The 16,910-nt window shown below is 50.3% G+C and overlaps 1 protein-coding gene across 1 annotated transcript in view; it reads right to left on the bottom strand.

The window, feature by feature from the left end:
• Positions 1-726: 726 nt before the first annotated feature.
• The window catches only part of P3H2 (prolyl 3-hydroxylase 2), a 71,538-nt gene continuing 55,354 nt past the window's right edge, over positions 727-16,910 (bottom strand). Inside the window, exons 2-15 of the mRNA XM_059822487.1 lie at positions 16,205-16,351; positions 15,085-15,274; positions 12,137-12,268; positions 10,853-10,995; positions 9,310-9,399; positions 8,793-8,833; positions 8,203-8,297; positions 5,179-5,306; positions 4,483-4,578; positions 4,245-4,395; positions 3,593-3,710; positions 2,999-3,074; positions 1,948-2,088; positions 727-846 (exon numbers count right to left, since the gene is read on the bottom strand). Of these exons, the coding sequence (XP_059678470.1) occupies positions 754-846; positions 1,948-2,088; positions 2,999-3,074; positions 3,593-3,710; positions 4,245-4,395; positions 4,483-4,578; positions 5,179-5,306; positions 8,203-8,297; positions 8,793-8,833; positions 9,310-9,399; positions 10,853-10,995; positions 12,137-12,268; positions 15,085-15,274; positions 16,205-16,351 (1,641 nt within the window). The 3' untranslated portion in view covers positions 727-753. The remainder of the gene's footprint in view (positions 847-1,947; positions 2,089-2,998; positions 3,075-3,592; positions 3,711-4,244; positions 4,396-4,482; positions 4,579-5,178; positions 5,307-8,202; positions 8,298-8,792; positions 8,834-9,309; positions 9,400-10,852; positions 10,996-12,136; positions 12,269-15,084; positions 15,275-16,204; positions 16,352-16,910) is intronic.

Raw genomic sequence — 16,910 nt, 5'->3', positions numbered from 1 at the left:
TGGAAATGATGAATTTTAACCTTGGGTTTTACCAGCAGCAGCACTGGGCTGGAAGCTCAAAGGATGCAGTGTTGAAGCAGTTTCTTTCATGCATCCCATGCACTGAACATGAAGGACAGCCCCTATTTCACCAGTCAGCTGCAAATCAAACCCCTTCTCGCTTATGCACAGCTTATGCCCCTGCCCAGCAGATGATTTCTGGAAGCTCTGCTCAGAATTAATACCCAAATACCAGCTTTGCATGGCTACAGAGATATGCATTTTGCTAGGACCTGGGTTTTTCTTTGTTTTTTCCCTAAAAAGCATATTTCAAATGGTGAAGGGCTCTGAGATGGAAATAACTGACTTTTGTGCTCCAGTTTCCCCCAGGGCAGCACTTAGCAGGGGCAGGAAGACTGGTCCATTATCACACCTGAGACATTTCTCTAGCAGAGGCTAAGGATAAGCAGCTATTTCTGCCTGAGGAAGAAAAAAAGGGGTTCTCCACAGGGGTACAGTGGGCCTGAATAAGTCCTGAGAAGTGCTAGGGAAAGACAGGGAATCCCAGAGGCAGAGTCAGTCCCAGCAGGAGATGCTGGCATGGAGATGAGGGGTCCCAGCAAGAGCTGTGCTAAACACAGAAGAGGCACTCCTGAAACTCCACAATCATATTAACCTGTTAATTTATACAGTGGCTCTGTACAAAAATAGAAGGGTTCTAATAAGATTAACAATATTAAATAAATATTTAATAGAAAAAGTCTTTGGCCTAGTTCATAGCTCATCCTTTGGGTTGATATTCATTTCACTGGGTCCTAGATGCTCCTGGTCCAACATCGCGATCACTTCATCTGCCTGGATTCGCTCCTGTAAGAGGGGAAGGGAAGAAAGTGTAACAGCAGAGCTTCAGCGACTGCTCTCAGCTTATTCAGCGCAACTCAGCCTGCTGGGAGGACCCACAGCAAGCAGTTCGTCCGAGGACCAGCAGTGTAGTTGAGAGGATGGGAGACAGCCTGAGACTTATGCTGGGGATTTGCTGGGCAAAATTAATCAAACCATTTTGCACCTCAATACCTAATTCCCTCCTCCCTCCAGGGACTGCAATGTTTGGGGCAGAGCTGATGTATTGCTGTTCCCTTATCACACTTCACTAGCAGCCACTGCCACAGCATACCCTCCTCCTGTCCCCTCTGCTTTACGTGGATTTCCAGCTCCCTGGGCAGGGCTCATCTCCTTCCACACACACACCAAGCATGGAGGAATTTCAGCTAGTGCCAAAAAGCAGAGAGACAGTAAAGTGCATGTCTGAAAATCAGCTTCTCCCAAAACCTGGCAGCTGCCAAAGCAAAGGCATCAGGGTTTTGCTCTCTCCCTGCATTTAGTTTTGCTTAGTCTTTCATCTTTTATTCTTACAGACCAGGATTGCTATCAAAGGGAGACGGGGCAGGTACAGCAGGCTTTTAAAACAGAATTTGGAGGTCGCCTGTTGAAAGCACCGCAACCCAGATCTCCCAAGGCATCTGGGCGCCCAGACCCATGGACTTCAGGCTGCCAAACCACCTTTGAAGACCTGGCAGCAGCCGCACAGCACTCCGGCCTCTTGAGCTGTGGATGGCTGTGGAGGACATCCCCGTTCATCAGGTTATTGCCACTAGGTGTCAGAAATGGCCAGTCCAGCCCTGCACGGAGCCCTCCCGCACCCCGCTCAGCAGCTCAGCACCCCAGCCCGGCCCTGCACCCTGCAGACCCAGGGCGATGGGTGCCCAGGAGCGTGACCGGCAGGGAAAACCGTTCAGTCCCAGGGCCACCAGCTCATGTCCCTGTGGTGCAGTGGATGGGAACACTGCTGCAGGGGAGTGTGATGAGGGGAAAGTACATGTGGTGGGACTGGAGGCTGAAGATGGTCCACGCTCCTCTGGGATGCTGGGTACCCCCCAGCTCCTCTCACATCACGATGGAGGGACTCACCAGCTCTCTGTAAAGTGGGTCCAAGGTGAACCAGAGAGCCACGGCACACCGCTGGCCTTTGGTAACCGCCTTCACCCCATGGGGGTTCTCGCCGCCTGATGAGAAGCTGATCATTCGCCCGCACTTGGGCTTGATGGAGGCCTGTGGGAAAACAGGCAACACCAGGGTGGCAAGGAGCAGCATGGCTGCATGCACTGGCCATGTCTGGGCTTGTCATGGTCCAGAGCCTGGGATCTTACCAGGCATCTCTCTGCATCACCCCAGGACCCAGTGAGCTGCTCTGGAGGACATGCAGAGCCCTGGACATAGCTGTAGAAATGTGCGGGGTAAATAGGGAGGTGTGAGGCTTGGTCCTACTGTGCAGACATCATGCAGAAAGGAGATGGTGGCACGGAGTCCTTGCAAAGCCTGCAGGTCACCACCTATGGCAAAACAGGGCCACAGCATAACTCCAGGAAGGTTCAGGCTAATCCTGGCACGGAGTGTGAAACACCTCTTTCTCCTCTCTGCTGAGTCCACAACAGCTATCCTGCAGGACCTCAGGGGCAGAATTGCCAACCGTATCAACCCTCCAGCACTCACTTTAGGTAGATGCAATCTACTCTCCAGCATCTACTGGACTTCAGAGCCCCAGCATGGTGCCCAGATGCTCTGTCCAACCATGGAGGGGGTGCCCAGCCTCCTAAACGGCCCCATGCAGAGGTAGGGGCTTGTGCCTGAGCCCCATCTCTCTCAGGGACTGATGTCGACCACCGTGACCGGTTCTGGGCCAGGCACTGCATATGTACTGAGGCATCGCTTCACATTCGGCCACGAGATGGGGTGGGAGCTCAGTGGTCCACCAGACAGGGACAACTCTCAGCCATCCCTCTGATCTGCAGGTTTCCTACCTGACGCAGCCTCAGGGCGGGGCACAGAAGATCTGTGCACCTCTACTAGGAGGATTTTGTGTGGACTCTTTGCAAGGTAGGAGCCACAGGCTGTCTGGAGAAGCTCAGAGCCCCAGCACAGGCTGCTGAGGAACGACGCTTGGTTCACAGCACCGACTTACCGTCACAGTTTTGGCATCCATCTCGGTGAAAATGAACTCGCCTCCTTCAAAATCTGCGTTCATGTACAGGAGGGCACTGGGGGAGGAAGCGGGAGACCCCTGTGAGGGGAACAGTGGGGAGGGCTCGGGGCTGACCCCTGCCTCCGGGGCAGATCCTGCATCACTCCACTGAGACCCGCGTCTGGGGGCTGCCAGGCAGGAGAGGTCCTGCTGTGGGGCTGGTCAGGGCCACCCAAACTGCCCCCATTTTGGAGCCACAGCTGAGAACCAGCAGATCTCTCCTTGGCTAGGGAACAAGTCTCAAAATGTCGCCTGGGTCTCACCAGATGTCACCCTCCCATTCTGCACCAAAAACACCTGACAGAGACACAGCCCTGTGGATGTGGGATGTCCCAACCCTGAGATATCACAGAGCCATTACAGTTAAACTCTGGCTTGAAGCTTAGCCACAACACTTGCTGCCACCAGAAACTACCTGCTGGATTTCACTTCTGCCATGGCTGGGATGTACCAGCTTTAGGTCTGTAAAGCAGGATGCCCTGCCTCGCGGAGGGTCCCCGGGTGCCCTCGGGGGCAGCCCACCTTTTTTCCTACCTGTAATCCCGAAAGGTGTAGGCAGGAGGCTCCTTCCAGCACTCGTTGGCCTCGGGGTCCAAGAGGCAGTTGTCAGCATGGATGGGGTGGCTCAGGTCATTCCTCCTCTCCTGCTGGCCTAGGCAGGGTCATGTGGAGGAAGGGGGAAGGAGAAGGGGTGGATGAGATGGAAATGCCATGCTCTGTGGGGTCCATCACAGTGGGGAGCCTGCCCTGACCCCGCTCCAGATGGTGTTCACAGGTGAGAGGAGGAAAGGAAGGGCTGGGGGAAAAAAGCAACATCTGAGGACTCAGATCTGCACAGCTCTGCTTGTTCCTTACTGCAGGGAAGCGAGATGGAGAGCTGGGGGGGGTGGAAAGGAGAAGGGACAGTGAGAGGAGGCAAGAGAAGAGGGAGGAGAAAAGAGGAAGAGTTGGAGACATGAAAAACAAGAGACACCCCAGAAATGAGCTTCTTTGGGACAACAGTGCCCACCCTTTGCTGCTGTGGGGACAGTGACTTTGCCCAGCCCTTGGCCACCAGTTTAAGCATCAGGCAAAACAGAGCTACTCTCAGGCTTGGGTCCCCCACTTGTAACCGCCCCCGCCGTGGGGGGCTGAACCCCTCCTGTCCTCCCAGCCCTGCCCCACCACCAGCCCCCCAAGTCCTCACCAGAGAGGGCAGTGCGACACACCAGGTGGGTGTAGGAGAAGTAGAGTGTGGAGTTCAGCATGAAGTAGGACTCGACGATCCTGCGAGCCTTCTCGCTGATGTCGTAGAAGAGCCGGGCACTCTTCAGCGGGACACGGCCCTCGTAGCCATACTGGGCAAGGAGAAGGGGTGAAAGAGGGTCAGCACTGTTTGCTGGCTGGGAGGGAGGGCACGGTAGAGGAGGAGGAGGGAGCTGAACCTTGAGGGCTTTGAGGACAGTGGCTCCTTCAAATCTCTCATTCGGGGTGTGGGGGGATGTTTTGCCCCTGTAACCATCTCCAGCCAACATGATCCCCTGAAAGACACAAACACGGGTGAGAGGTGAACTGGCTCCCCAGGAGAGGGGGAGCTGCAATGGAAGCATCTGGGACCCTCTTCCCCAAATTCCCCAGGGCTGTATTCATCAGAACAGGTGAGTTGGGTGGGAAGGTGCTGCAGCTCTCCATGAGCATGGTCCATCCTGAGATGCTGGAAAACAGCCACCCACCTCCCGCCCGGGGATGTTCAGGCACCCTCAGTCCCTTCCCAGGCTCAGCTGATGATGAATGAGAAGGCTCAGCCAGGCTTGTGGATGAGCATTCTTTGGGGTTGTGTATAACACGGGGCAAAGAGCTATTTCTGCACAGGCGTTGTTTTGCAGCATGTTTCTAAGAACAGCCCAAGATGGAGCAGCAGCTCCTGTGCTGCAGTTATGGGTGTGTTACGGGGATAAGCATCTGACTGCTCTCCACCGGCATCCTGGCGTCAGTTGCAACACTCAAGAGCGAGGCATGAACCCAGAGCCTCTCCAGGGGCGGATCACACATTCAGCTCTCACAAGCCAGGTGCTGGGGAGAGCATCAGGCACTCAGCCTAGGTGGCAGTCCTGTCCCCCCCAGGGGCATTGCCTACTCACACTGGCTACCCTGTGAAGCTCTCGGCACTGCTCCTCTGAGATGACGTTATCCAGTAGTACTCGCTGGGTGCCATTCAGCTGCTGTGAGTTGTAGACAAACTTCACATCACTGTAGAGAAGCGGACCCCCTGATGGAAAGAGAGACACAAAATGACCCTGCTGAACATGCCCTGGCCTCATTGACATCTTGTACCATGGCTGAGGGCCAGCTGAAGTCACCCAAGTGCACTGCCAGGGAAAGAGCTTCACAGCAGAGAGCAGAGTTTGGCCTCACATCAGCAACAAAAGAAACAGAAGCAATGGAAACACTCAGAGATTAAATCAACTTGCTGCAAGAGCATCAGCATTTTCCACCTTCTCATTAGCTGCCTTGCAAATGCAGGGACCACAGCCTGAAAACACCAAAACCTGATGGGACATGATGAGATACATGGACACCAGCTACCCTGGCTCTCCTGCCCAGCAGCCAACATCAACAGAGGCTGTAAGTTTCCATTGCATTTGCACTCTGTGGACCTTGCCAGCTTGGCGTGCAAAGCCACTCTCTGCAATTGTCATCAGTGGGATTTTTTTGTCTTTTACACACATAGAAAACCTAATGTGGTGAGGAGCTTGCAGCAAGCATCGCTTGTTCTCTGCCAAGAAGAGGGGCTGGGAGTGGGTGAGCCGGAGGACCCTGCGGACAATCCCCCTCTGCAGAGGCAAAGGAGCTGCTATGGCTGTCCTTGCCATCCCCTCGCTCCCCACCTCCAAGCTGCCTCCCTCTGCCTGACAGAAGCCAATAGCTTGGCTGTGTTTTGGAGGTCCCAGGTAGCATCCCTGGGATGGGACTACAACTGTGGCTGGGCTTGCAAACTGCTGAGCTCCCGCCTGGTATGGGGCAACTGAGCCTTGCCATGTGCTGAGCGAACAACCAAGAAGAGAGAGATTAGCTCTTTACAGGAAGTTTTGATCCATCCCCATCAAATTTTCCTGATCAGAAAAACATGGCGAGGCCACGAAATCACCATCTTCTGAAGCCTCTTCCCCTCCTCTCCTCAAAGAGACAGAATGAAAGAAATGGCAACAATAAAAACCTAAACCAGATGTTTCTCCAGGAGGAAGGTGAAATGCATCTAAATTGTGGGGAAAAATTATCTGTTGTCAGAGAGCCGCAATAAAACAGAGGAAACAGAGCCGCAGAGCTCCTCTCACCATGTGGCACAAGGAAACTTCTCTGTTACACTGCTTTTATAATTACTACTTTTCCTGCCCATTGAGGCACATCGTGTGTTTTTGGAAGGTCTCCTTGGTCTATGGAGGACACATAACCCTGAGGGCAGAGCCCTGCCACTAGCCCATGACTTTATTTCTGAAGAGTTAGGTTTCTTGGAAACGGAAAAGATGGGACGTTCCTCATGTTCAATTTGCTGTTCTTGTTGCTTGATAATAGCATTTATTATAAATACAGCTGGATCAGAAACAGGACTCTGAAATCCAGACTCCTGGCACACTCCAACTCAGGGCTGAGTTTTCCAGCTCGGACATTGCTCTTCCCCTGCCGCAGGCACATGAGGGATGAACCTGGAAGGCATCACTCACCACTTCCCCAGTTTCTTCTGTTCCTCCTGGGGAACTAGCAGGGGCTACCCTTTGCTGCGAACACTGAACTCTTGTCCCACACCAGCAGTGTGCTCCCGGCTGTCTTCCTTACCCCCACCACCTCTAAGTACCAGCAGAGAGACTTGTTTCCCCTGTGTATGCTCTGTGAAAAACACCCAAAGAAATTGAGGAATTCTTTGGACTTTTGGGAGTGAAGGAATTGATGGAAAGGAGGAAGGGGGGAAGGAGAGAAGTACAGAAGAGTACAAAATTAAAATGGACTTTTCTTTTTCTCTTTTGGCCTTTTCTCTTCTTTTCCCAAGTGAAAAGAGAGAAAGAAAAAAAGACAACAGAGAAAGGAAGCAGCTGGATGGACAAAAATGCCACTTTCTTTTTGAACAGTTTCAGTTTTCTTTGCAAACTTGAAAACATTCTGCAACTAAACCAAAATAAAAGCATAGAGAGAAGAGAAACCAGAGAAAGACACACTCTGAAATTATTTGGTTATAAAAGGCAACCAGGCCAACTAATATAAATCAACCAGCTCTTGGCTTAAGCAAGCTCTTCAGGATCTTCCTGTGGTATTTGCCTATTTTATGTACATATGTACTCTGAACAAGACACTGAGCAGCTGGAGACAACTTGGGGTGCAGAAAGCTGTGAAATTCCCCAAAAAGCCTGACCAACCATTGCATTACAGGGAGGTTTAATTGCCTGCTGCTGTGGAGTTGGCCAGTTAGAGACACAAGACACCTCCTGGCTTGAGATCCTGTTGTTTTGCAGCGAGAAGCATGCTTTGATATTTGGCCAGAATATAGTTTTTCAAAATTGTTATGGGGGAAATCTTGTCTTTAGTAGAAGATGTTATGGTATTTTCTGTGGTTGCTGAAAATGTGCTGAAATCAGTTGAAATGTCTGCCGACAGGCCTTAAAACCAAGTGGTTTGATGTAAGCCAAGACATGAAATCACAAGCCAATCTGCAACCAGAAACGGTTGCTAATATGGTGTGATCCAGTGCACGTAGCAAAGCATCAGTACCAGAGATCCCAAAACCTATTGTCTCCAGCATCCATCCTTCTGCAGCCTGGACAACAGAGGACATTTTAATCTTAAAAGCACCTAGGGGAAAGACTACTGTTTGTTGGTGCCACCTTCCCCATGGTGAGGAAGACCCAGCCTCCCAGTTCTGCATCTCAGGTCTCTGCACTGAGCAGCTCAGCAGATGGGAAAAGCAGGTCCAAGAACAGAGCAGTGCTGGTGGGATCCACTGACCTAGAAATGCTGTGGCAGCATCAAAGACTTCTCTGTCACTTTAACAAAGTTTCAACCCCGCCCCAGGTAGGATTGGCCCTCATTGCTCAGCTGCCAGCCTTTGCAGCCTATGGTCTCAAGCAATAGGAAAAAACCTTCTGATTTTGTTGAAACATCTTCATCAGACTTACCCTCCTTCAACTCTCGATCTGGTTTTGGCATGGGTTTCTTTGCCAGGGACAGCCGGGGCCCATCTTCTGGTTCACTACTAATACTTGATGGGACACTGAGGAGCAAGAGAGGAAAGGAACATCATGACTTTGCCCACAGGTCTCCAGCTCTGGGAATTGTGCTGGTTTGTACCCTTTGGAAACCCATATGTGAAAAAAACGGGCAAACTGGTATTTTCTACAAATGCCATAACTGCGCAAGTAGAAGCCCTCACCCTGGTCCATGGAAAAGCATGTTTTTCTGGGAATGGGAATAACGTTTTCCACCTGCAAAGCACAGACACCAACAAACCTGAATAGCACCACCTGCCTCATCAACCAAGATCCCTCTAGACAATCACTGTGTTTGAGGCAGTCAACTAAAATAAGGTGCTTGTGGGAATGTTTGCAATGGTAAGGGGCAAAGGACCCTAATTCAACCATGATGGTGTGCTGGGGTGGATGGGCAGCACCCCTCGAGTGGCAGGCTGGTACTCCATCATGGGCACATCCCCTTCACCCTGCTGTGGGACCGGAAAGCTGTGGGCGCAGGCAGGGCAGCAGTGGCTCACCTGTGCTCATCCTGGCGGGCACCGTACCTGTTCCAGTAATTCTGCAGGAAAAGAGAGAGGTCGCGCATCTTAATTTAATGCTCCAACCAAAGCCAGGGAGCGAGGTGCTGCCTCGCGCACGGAGACATTGGCCAGCTTGTCTGGTGTGGGGCAATTGCCTGGGGTGACCAAAGGGAAAATCTACCCCAAACCCAAACTGGCATCGTACGATGAGTACAGAAGGAGACCAGTTTGCGCAGCCTTCTCTGTCCCACTCCATCGCCATGGCAGTGGCTGAGGCACAGCCAGACACCATGGCAGGAGAGCTGGACTAGGCTGTGTCTGCTTCTCCTTCACCCCAGGAACAGCCGCCTCCCTTGCTTTGCATCACCCTTTTCCCATAGGGAGCAAACCGGGCCAAGACCCAGCTCCTGAGTCACCTACATGGGACTTGATTTACAGGAGAGAGGAGGGGGGGAAGCTGGTCCTATAACCGTGAACTCCTAAAGGTCCTTGCCATAGCAGACCCAGGCATTACCGGCTCCGTGTAGCTGTATCCAAGGCCAGCCGCAGCCACCTGCAAGAGGTGAGACTCCAGCTTATGTCGCCGCAGCAGCGTTTTTGCTTCCTGAAAAGAATAGGAGAAGGGGAGTAACTGCACGTGTAGCTTTCACAAGACACAGTCAAAGCACGTCTGCTTCAACAGGGGTTTGCTTTTCACACAACACCGTAGGCTCCTATGGGGCGAGGGTTGCTTGGGTCATGCCTTAGAGCAACCTTGGACACAGGGCTGGGCCACTCACTACATTACAGAAGGGGAGGTGTTCAGCAACTCATTCAGGAAGCCTGAATCCCCAAAAATGCATGTGCATAGCTGGCAGAGAGTGCTGAGCACCTTGGAAAGCCTCTAAGTATGTGGGCAAGAGGCTGACCGGAGAAACCCTGGCCGCAGAGCAGGAGGCGGGCTCAGGCTGGCGCAGCAGGACCCTGGCTGGGCTGTGCCTCGTTTCCCATCTGCAACGCAGAGCCCATAGCCCGGCGGTGCGTGGGTGCAGCCTGGGACACACTCAGGGTGCTGGGATGGGGGCCACAAAGCACCACCAGCTGGAAATTGTCCATCAAAGTGGGGGTTTTTTGAATGAAAAATACATAAACAAAACACTGGGTTTTCTCCTAGAAAATTACTGTGCAAAGCAAAAATTTTTTTTACAGAAAACTTCACAACACTGGAAACACTGAAATGTTTTTGTCAGTTGCAGGTTTTTTCCTAGATTCACTTCATGAGGAAAAACGAGGTTTGTTCTTGTTTTCTTTTTTTATCATTTCTCTTTTCTTTTTTAGCATTTCACCAAATTCACCTTGATTTTCCTAGTAATCAAGGAATTCCCCAGGGAATGGGAAACCCAATTCTCGTCCCCCCTCTGGTTATGCCACAAGGGGAATGAGCCTCGGCAGGGTTGTGATGGGATGGGAGGAACTTCTCCTCTTCTACAATGTGAGAAAGGTAGCCCCAGGGCCACAGATTAAGGTTGCCTGGACCGGAGAGGAAGCCTGTCCCGCTGGGTGACTGAACACATACTGTTTGGTTGTCTGACCCCAGCCTAACCCTGTGATAGTAAAGCTACTCCTCGCAGAACAGGCTGAGCGCTGAAATCCAAGCTCAGTGACTTGAGAGTAACGCTGACATCCCAACCTCCCCTTGGGAAAATTTTTCTCAGCCTCAATGGAGGTTGCCCTCCGCTCAGTGCTTCACTGCATTCCTCCTCTGTGTCTCCTCTGGAGCACTGAACGAGGGGAGGGTTTATGTTGTTGAGGCACTCAGTCATCACCCTCCCTGTCCTTGCTTGGGCTTTGCTAAGCTGAAGTCCCTATTCAAAGAAGATCCTGCTCTCCAGCTTCTCCCCCACACTGGTGACCCTGCACTTGCACCCTGACAATTAGCATTGCCAGCTAGTCCAGCATCTCCACATCTGTTTTCAAAGTGGTCCCACTGTGGGAAAGCTGCCAAGCTGCTTTTATTTCCAGCTGATGCTTTTGTTAAAACCTCCCTCCAAGGGCTCTTAGGTGACACTCACTCTCACCTTTCTGGGTTTGATGGTGTCTGGATCCATCGTACCTTCCAAGAGGCCCTCATAATAACCTGCGTTCTCCAAGACATCTTCATCATCGGGGTGGAAGAGGAGGTAGGACTTGGCACACTCCAGGGCTTTTACGTAGTCACCGACTGGGAAGCAACACGACAGTTGTCAGGGGGGGCAAAGGGGGGCACAGCCCTGCCAGCGGTGCCAGGGGCTCACGCAGAGCACAGCGGGGCAGAGCTGAGGAGAGGAGCCTGCAGAGAGGGAGGGCACAGCCTGAGCTCTCTGGCAGCTGAAGGACGAGCCCAACACCTTACAAGGCTCATTTGATGCAACTTTGTCTTAACTGCTCCGGCTGGGAAACCGAGGCACAGAGACACGACTTCTCTGTGGTCATGCACAGGTTGGGGATGGTATCCAAATTGGATCCAACTGGATGAGCAGGATGTGGATGCTGTCTGGCAGCAAACTGCCTCTCTCATGTGCAGCATCTCTCAAGGCTCCAGAGGTTTTTACCCTCCACATTAAACTTCTAATTGGGCAGAGGAATAAAAAAGCGTGTACACCACACATGAAACGCTGCTGACTCCTCCAGCTTTCTTCCCATTGCATTGATGAATGAAGAAGCTTTAGGTTTGAGTAGCAATTTTGACTCTCCCACATTCTGCCCTTTTCAGGAAAGAGCTCTCAGCACAAGCCCGAGATGATAGCAGAATTCTGCCTTGATTTTCTTTTATGTAACAGAACATTATAAAATGCCATACAGGACCACAAAACTGGCAATATTTTATATCACTGCCAACTTTACTGTGAATCTTAAAATATTTGGTAATTAGCAAAAATTGGCATCTTGGGCTAAGCTTGGGCTAACTTGTATATCTGTTATATATCAACTTAGAAAATGTATCAGTTGGTTCAGGAAATGAAACATATAAATCCCCGGAACTCTAATATCAAAGGCAAATGAAAGGACCCTAAAAAAGCATGATTTATTTAAAGTATAATAATGTTTAAGCTAAAGGTTGAGCTTTAAAAACTCGAGTGATGATTGAAAACACTTTTACAAAAATACTTGACTGCATTTCAGTCAACCTGAAAGGAAAAGGACTTTCAAAGAGACAATTTCCAATGTCCTTTGCTTCCTCACTCTTTCAGACCATGCCACTACATCACTATAGCACAGACATCATGGGGAAATACCCTGATTTCCACATGAAACAATTCAAACTTGTACAAAATGCAACAAAACTCAGCAAGCGCTATGAAGAACAGAAAGACAGCCTTTACCTCTGTAATAGGCAAACTGCAAGTAGTCATAATGGAGGGGAAGGAAATTTTCGATGGGCGAGATACGGCCCGAACGCGTGGCAAGTTCTCGGACACAGTCATGTTTGCAGGCCAGGATTTGCATGTAGTGATCTGCCACAAAAAGAACGAGAAGACGATCTGAATTGAGAATGACAGTGATGATGGTGCTGAGACCAGGACAGACAGACAGTAAATCTCTCTAACCGAAGGACATGCAACTCATGCTGCTCTGGTCCAGCAGGCGACTGCGCACCTAGAGAAAGAGCTCAGGCTCCTTCCCAAAGCCAGTGGAGAGTTGCAGTCACATTTTTGCCCCCCCTGAGAAATGTCGTTCTCCTTCTGTCAACTGTAGAGGGAGCTTGAGCATCTCTTTTGTGTGCTGGGAGCTGCTGCTTCTGCCCAGGAAGGCGGGATGGGCGCAGGGACATGCAGGTGGCAGGTAGCTCTTCAACCCCAAGAGCCAAACCAAAGGCGAGGACACCCACAAAGCAAGCGGACATGTGAAGACAGGGTGGCCACATGTGCTGCCACACGAAAGCCATCTCCACACTCCCTTCCTTCAGCTCATCTTTAATCCTCTCCTTTCTGCAGCCACAAAGCTCCTGAGGACACAGGGAGGTTTAGATAAGAGGGGTCGGTGCAGCTTCTCAAGCATAGCCAAGCAAGGCACCTGCACTGCAGGTCTGAAAGGTCTAAGGTGCAAATATTGGCTGCAAAATCCCCGTGTTTGCTGCTTCTCAAAGATGAGATATCTCCCCGGGAAATGCAAGCACGTGGTAAACATCTGCCATTAGCAAGTTTTCTTAGCTGGTAGGAGTCCACAATATAGGCGTTGTATCAGCTGTATAATTTTGAAGCCAACACTGACATCTGATTCCAGTTTGGAGCCTTTGCTGCAATGTACTTACAAATCTACTTTGCTTGCTCTGTCTCTGTACAGCATTAAAAACCTTAAGAAACAAACACTGGCTTGAAAAAAAAATGTGCTCAGCTACCAAAGCATTTCTCAGAGCTGCCAAGGAAACAGCCCAAGGAATTTGCAATGAAATCAAGTGGAAACTCAAAACAGTCCCCATTTGCTCTGGGCAGGTAGTCTGAGTAGTTATCTGATGTACCATACACATCCAGGGTATTACATTAAGGAAAGCAAGAAAGAAAAGGACATAAATAATTTTGTTGTAATTTAAACCTATTTAAGCATCCCAGACCTGGAATAATCCATCACTAAGAAGCAGTGCTTTTTCCTTGGTACTGTCAAGGTGCCCTAGAAACAGGCTACATAGTCTGGAATCAATTCACTGAAACGCATCTGTCCCTGGGGTGGAGAGGTGAAAGCATTTCAACCCCATGCAGCAGCACAGCAAACCAGCCTGGGACTGAAAAGAGAAAAGAGTTTTGAAGAAACTTAAACTCGCCTTTCTTGGTGTATTAGCGTTCCCCCTCCCTGCTGAAACATCTGGGGCTGAGCGCCCTTGGTCCAGGGGCAAACAGTGGATTATGTTGTCCCATAATAAACCATTTGGTTCCCTATAGGAAAGCAGTTGCACTATATAGCTTATTTCCCTCCATGTGCCCTCACTTCCCTGTTTCTTTGGGTGCCTGAACAGCCCTGGGTTTTGGAGTTCTTATTCCCAGGCATATCTGGCCAAGCCAAGTCACTGCGCTTGCAGAGACCATTTGGCTTGTTCTCACTCCCAGGTGATGTGCTGGGCTGAGGACCACCACACCATGACCACGTCTGGACTCCGCATGGTCCAGCTCAGAAACAGCTTCTCCACTTGCTGGGGCTGCGCTCGAGTTGCACAGCACAGAAACAATTTAACAGAGACAAAAACCTGTTCGATGGGCAGCAGCTTTGAATAAGAAGGAAGGTGAGTTTCCTTTGCCACTGAAAGCTGCTCTCTTGGGAGGGCTTGATATGGCCTTGGGTGACCTGGTCATGGCTTTAAAAGCAGGCATGATCAGCTGACAGTTATACTGGTACCAAGTCGGCCCTTACAATGCTCCTCACATTTTTTGCTTGGGTAAATAAACCCGACAAAGGCAGCTTCCCATCCGGTATGTTGGTGGTTTCTCATCTTGGTCGTTTCAATTAGATTTCCTGTCTCGACACAAACAGAATTATGCAAAACCAAAAAACAATCTGCATCTGAGTGAAGTATTTTCCACACAAGAGGCAAAACTCCAGAGCTTGATGCAACTCCAAGACCATGAGCAAATAAATAAGATTTCTGTCACCAAACAAACCGTAATTTATTGCTCTTCTTTCCCTTACGACTAATTAAATGTAATCTCATTTCTACTGAGAACGAACCATTTTAATCCCCTCTGGCTCAGAGCCACACATGCAAATCTGAAGATTGCATAGCAATGTTCAATTCTTTCCAGAGATTTCAGTGAAGATCATGATTAGGTGGGCCTCTGCTAATGACAAATCCATCCCTTTGGACGGGGAGGAAATCTATGTTCTGAGCCTTTTTGGCAACTTTCCTGGCCATCTGGAGTGTGGCCAAGAGGACTTTGCTGCTCTCTTCATACACACTGAAAACACAGAGAAAATATAAACAGGGGCCAGCAATGTCTAGATTCCAGTGAGGTATGTGAGACTGTGTACAGGGGGAAAACGAGGCAGTTTATGTTAAAGTACCTATAATTCCGGCTCTTACAGAAAGCTGCAAAAGCTCCACACATCTGGAAAAGCAGTTCTTCCAGCCCAGCTTCTATTCAGGACCAAAATGAGATGTTCTAGTTCCCTGTCCACTGTATTTGCATCTTCTGGCCTTACAAGTGACTCCTGCAGCGTTACTCACCAGCAGCAGTGATGGAAGGGAAGACACTTCACCAAATCCAGCCAAAGGCCCAAACTCAGTAATTAAAAACATTGCAGGGCCAAGAGTGAGAACCCTAAAGATGCAAAAAGATCTCACCTGCAATAGCTTCGTAAAGGCCAGCCTTATATTCCAGGTACTCATGCTCCTCAAATCTCTGCGGTCCCTCACACATGATCTGGCAATCTTCATCCTCGGAGTAGTACCCTTTCAGCGCGCGCTCCAAGAAGTCAATGGCCAGCTCATACTCCTCCTTGTCGTAGTGCTTTACCCCGGCACTGTAGTCCTCCTGCAAAGTAGGTAGGCAGAAGACAAGACCGTGAGCGGGCTACGCTGCTTGGACCACAGCAGCCTGCCCTTGCCAACTGCAGGTGATTTTCAAAAGACAGTACAAGCAGGCAGGGACAGAATGATCTCCCCTGGTACCTACCAGACGTAAGCAGTTGTACCAAACCACGTTTAAGCCATCAACAGACTTTTTGACCACTGGAACCTTGTAAACCTGCCTAAATGCTCTTCTGAAAATCTCCGTACTTAGGGCATCCTCAGTGCCACTACTGGATTATGCATTATGTGAAAAAACACTCCTTTTCTCTGTTTTAACCCTCCTACCCAACAACACTGAATGCCAAGGGAAAAAACTGCACCTGACCCAGGCAGATCTGTCTTAGTACCTCCATTAATTACACCAAATGGCCACTTCTCCTTCCTTGTGTCTTGTGAAATCAGAAAGTTGGGGGTGACCCTGGCATTTGTGTTGGTGTTTCACTTTGGGGAGGTGGAAAGAGCTGTCACTCTTCTGCCTGTCACCCTGTACCCTCACCAGCACAGTCATTCATGTGCACGTACCCTGCCCAGGTGGGAGAACCCAGCTCAAAAGAAACACGCGTGAGCCAAGATCTGTCAGTGCCCATGGAGGCATCCATCAAAGCTGCCTGCTGGTGCATGTTCACAGCCACGGATTTCCCCCGAGTACCCTGAAGAGAGGGACCATGTTGGGGATGTAGCCATCGAACAAACAGCAGAGAGTGCCTTGAAAAAGCAGGAGCTGGCTTGCCTTAAAGGAGGGTGCTGAAAGGGAGAGTTTGTTTTGCTATATTGCAATATGGACCTCAGCAAGAATCTCCCCATTCACAGATGATGGTCTCTTGGCCTCCTACATCCCTTCTCTGCAGGCTGCCTGACACTTAACTTGGGCACCTTTTTAGCTCAGACTCACCATGTGCTGCTTGGCCTCATGGTCAACCAAGCTGACCTTCCCTGCTGTGGTCTTGTAGTTCTCAATGTCCTGCTGTATCTCCATGTGCTCAGGGTTTGCCATGAAGAAGGTGTGAGCTGCATTCGCTGCCTCCTCCAGTTTGTTCAGCTGTAACAAGATAAGAAAGACCAACTGAGTTGATGACATAGGACAGTGAACACAGCAGTTTATGCTGCACCCCCTGACACCTATACCTCTGACACCCTTTTGACACCCCTGGGCTGGGCAGTGATGGGGTAACCAAGGAAAACCTGAACACAGAGGCTAAGGAAAACAGCTGAAATGAGAGGAAAGCCCAGTGCAAGGGAAATCAGAAGAACTGGAGTTCCCAAGAGCCAGACAGGTCACTTATGAGCAACGTGGTCTACCGGTGATGGGGTCCAGCCTCTTTTCCAGCTGCACATCCTCTGAACTCAGCTACTCCAACCCCCTGCACAGTCCTGGGTGGAGAGATGCGCTCATAAGATATGAGACAGAGAGGGGAGGGGAAAGCAGCTGCTGAGACTCGGGAAAATACAGGGTGAAGACATGCATTATTTTTGTGAAGTAACCTTCCCTAACGGCACAGAAGGAGCGTGTTTTGGCTGCCAAGGAAGCAGTTGGTGCCCTTTGAATCGCCACTGTCAAACACAATTTCCAAGTGGCAAATATTAAAAAATTACTGTAA

This window comes from Gavia stellata, chromosome 11 (assembly GCF_030936135.1).
Source record: "Gavia stellata isolate bGavSte3 chromosome 11, bGavSte3.hap2, whole genome shotgun sequence".
NCBI classification, from domain to species: domain Eukaryota; kingdom Metazoa; phylum Chordata; class Aves; order Gaviiformes; family Gaviidae; genus Gavia; species Gavia stellata.
The sequence above is the reverse complement of the archived record's forward strand: the minus strand, read 5'-3'. Positions and strand labels throughout refer to the sequence as shown.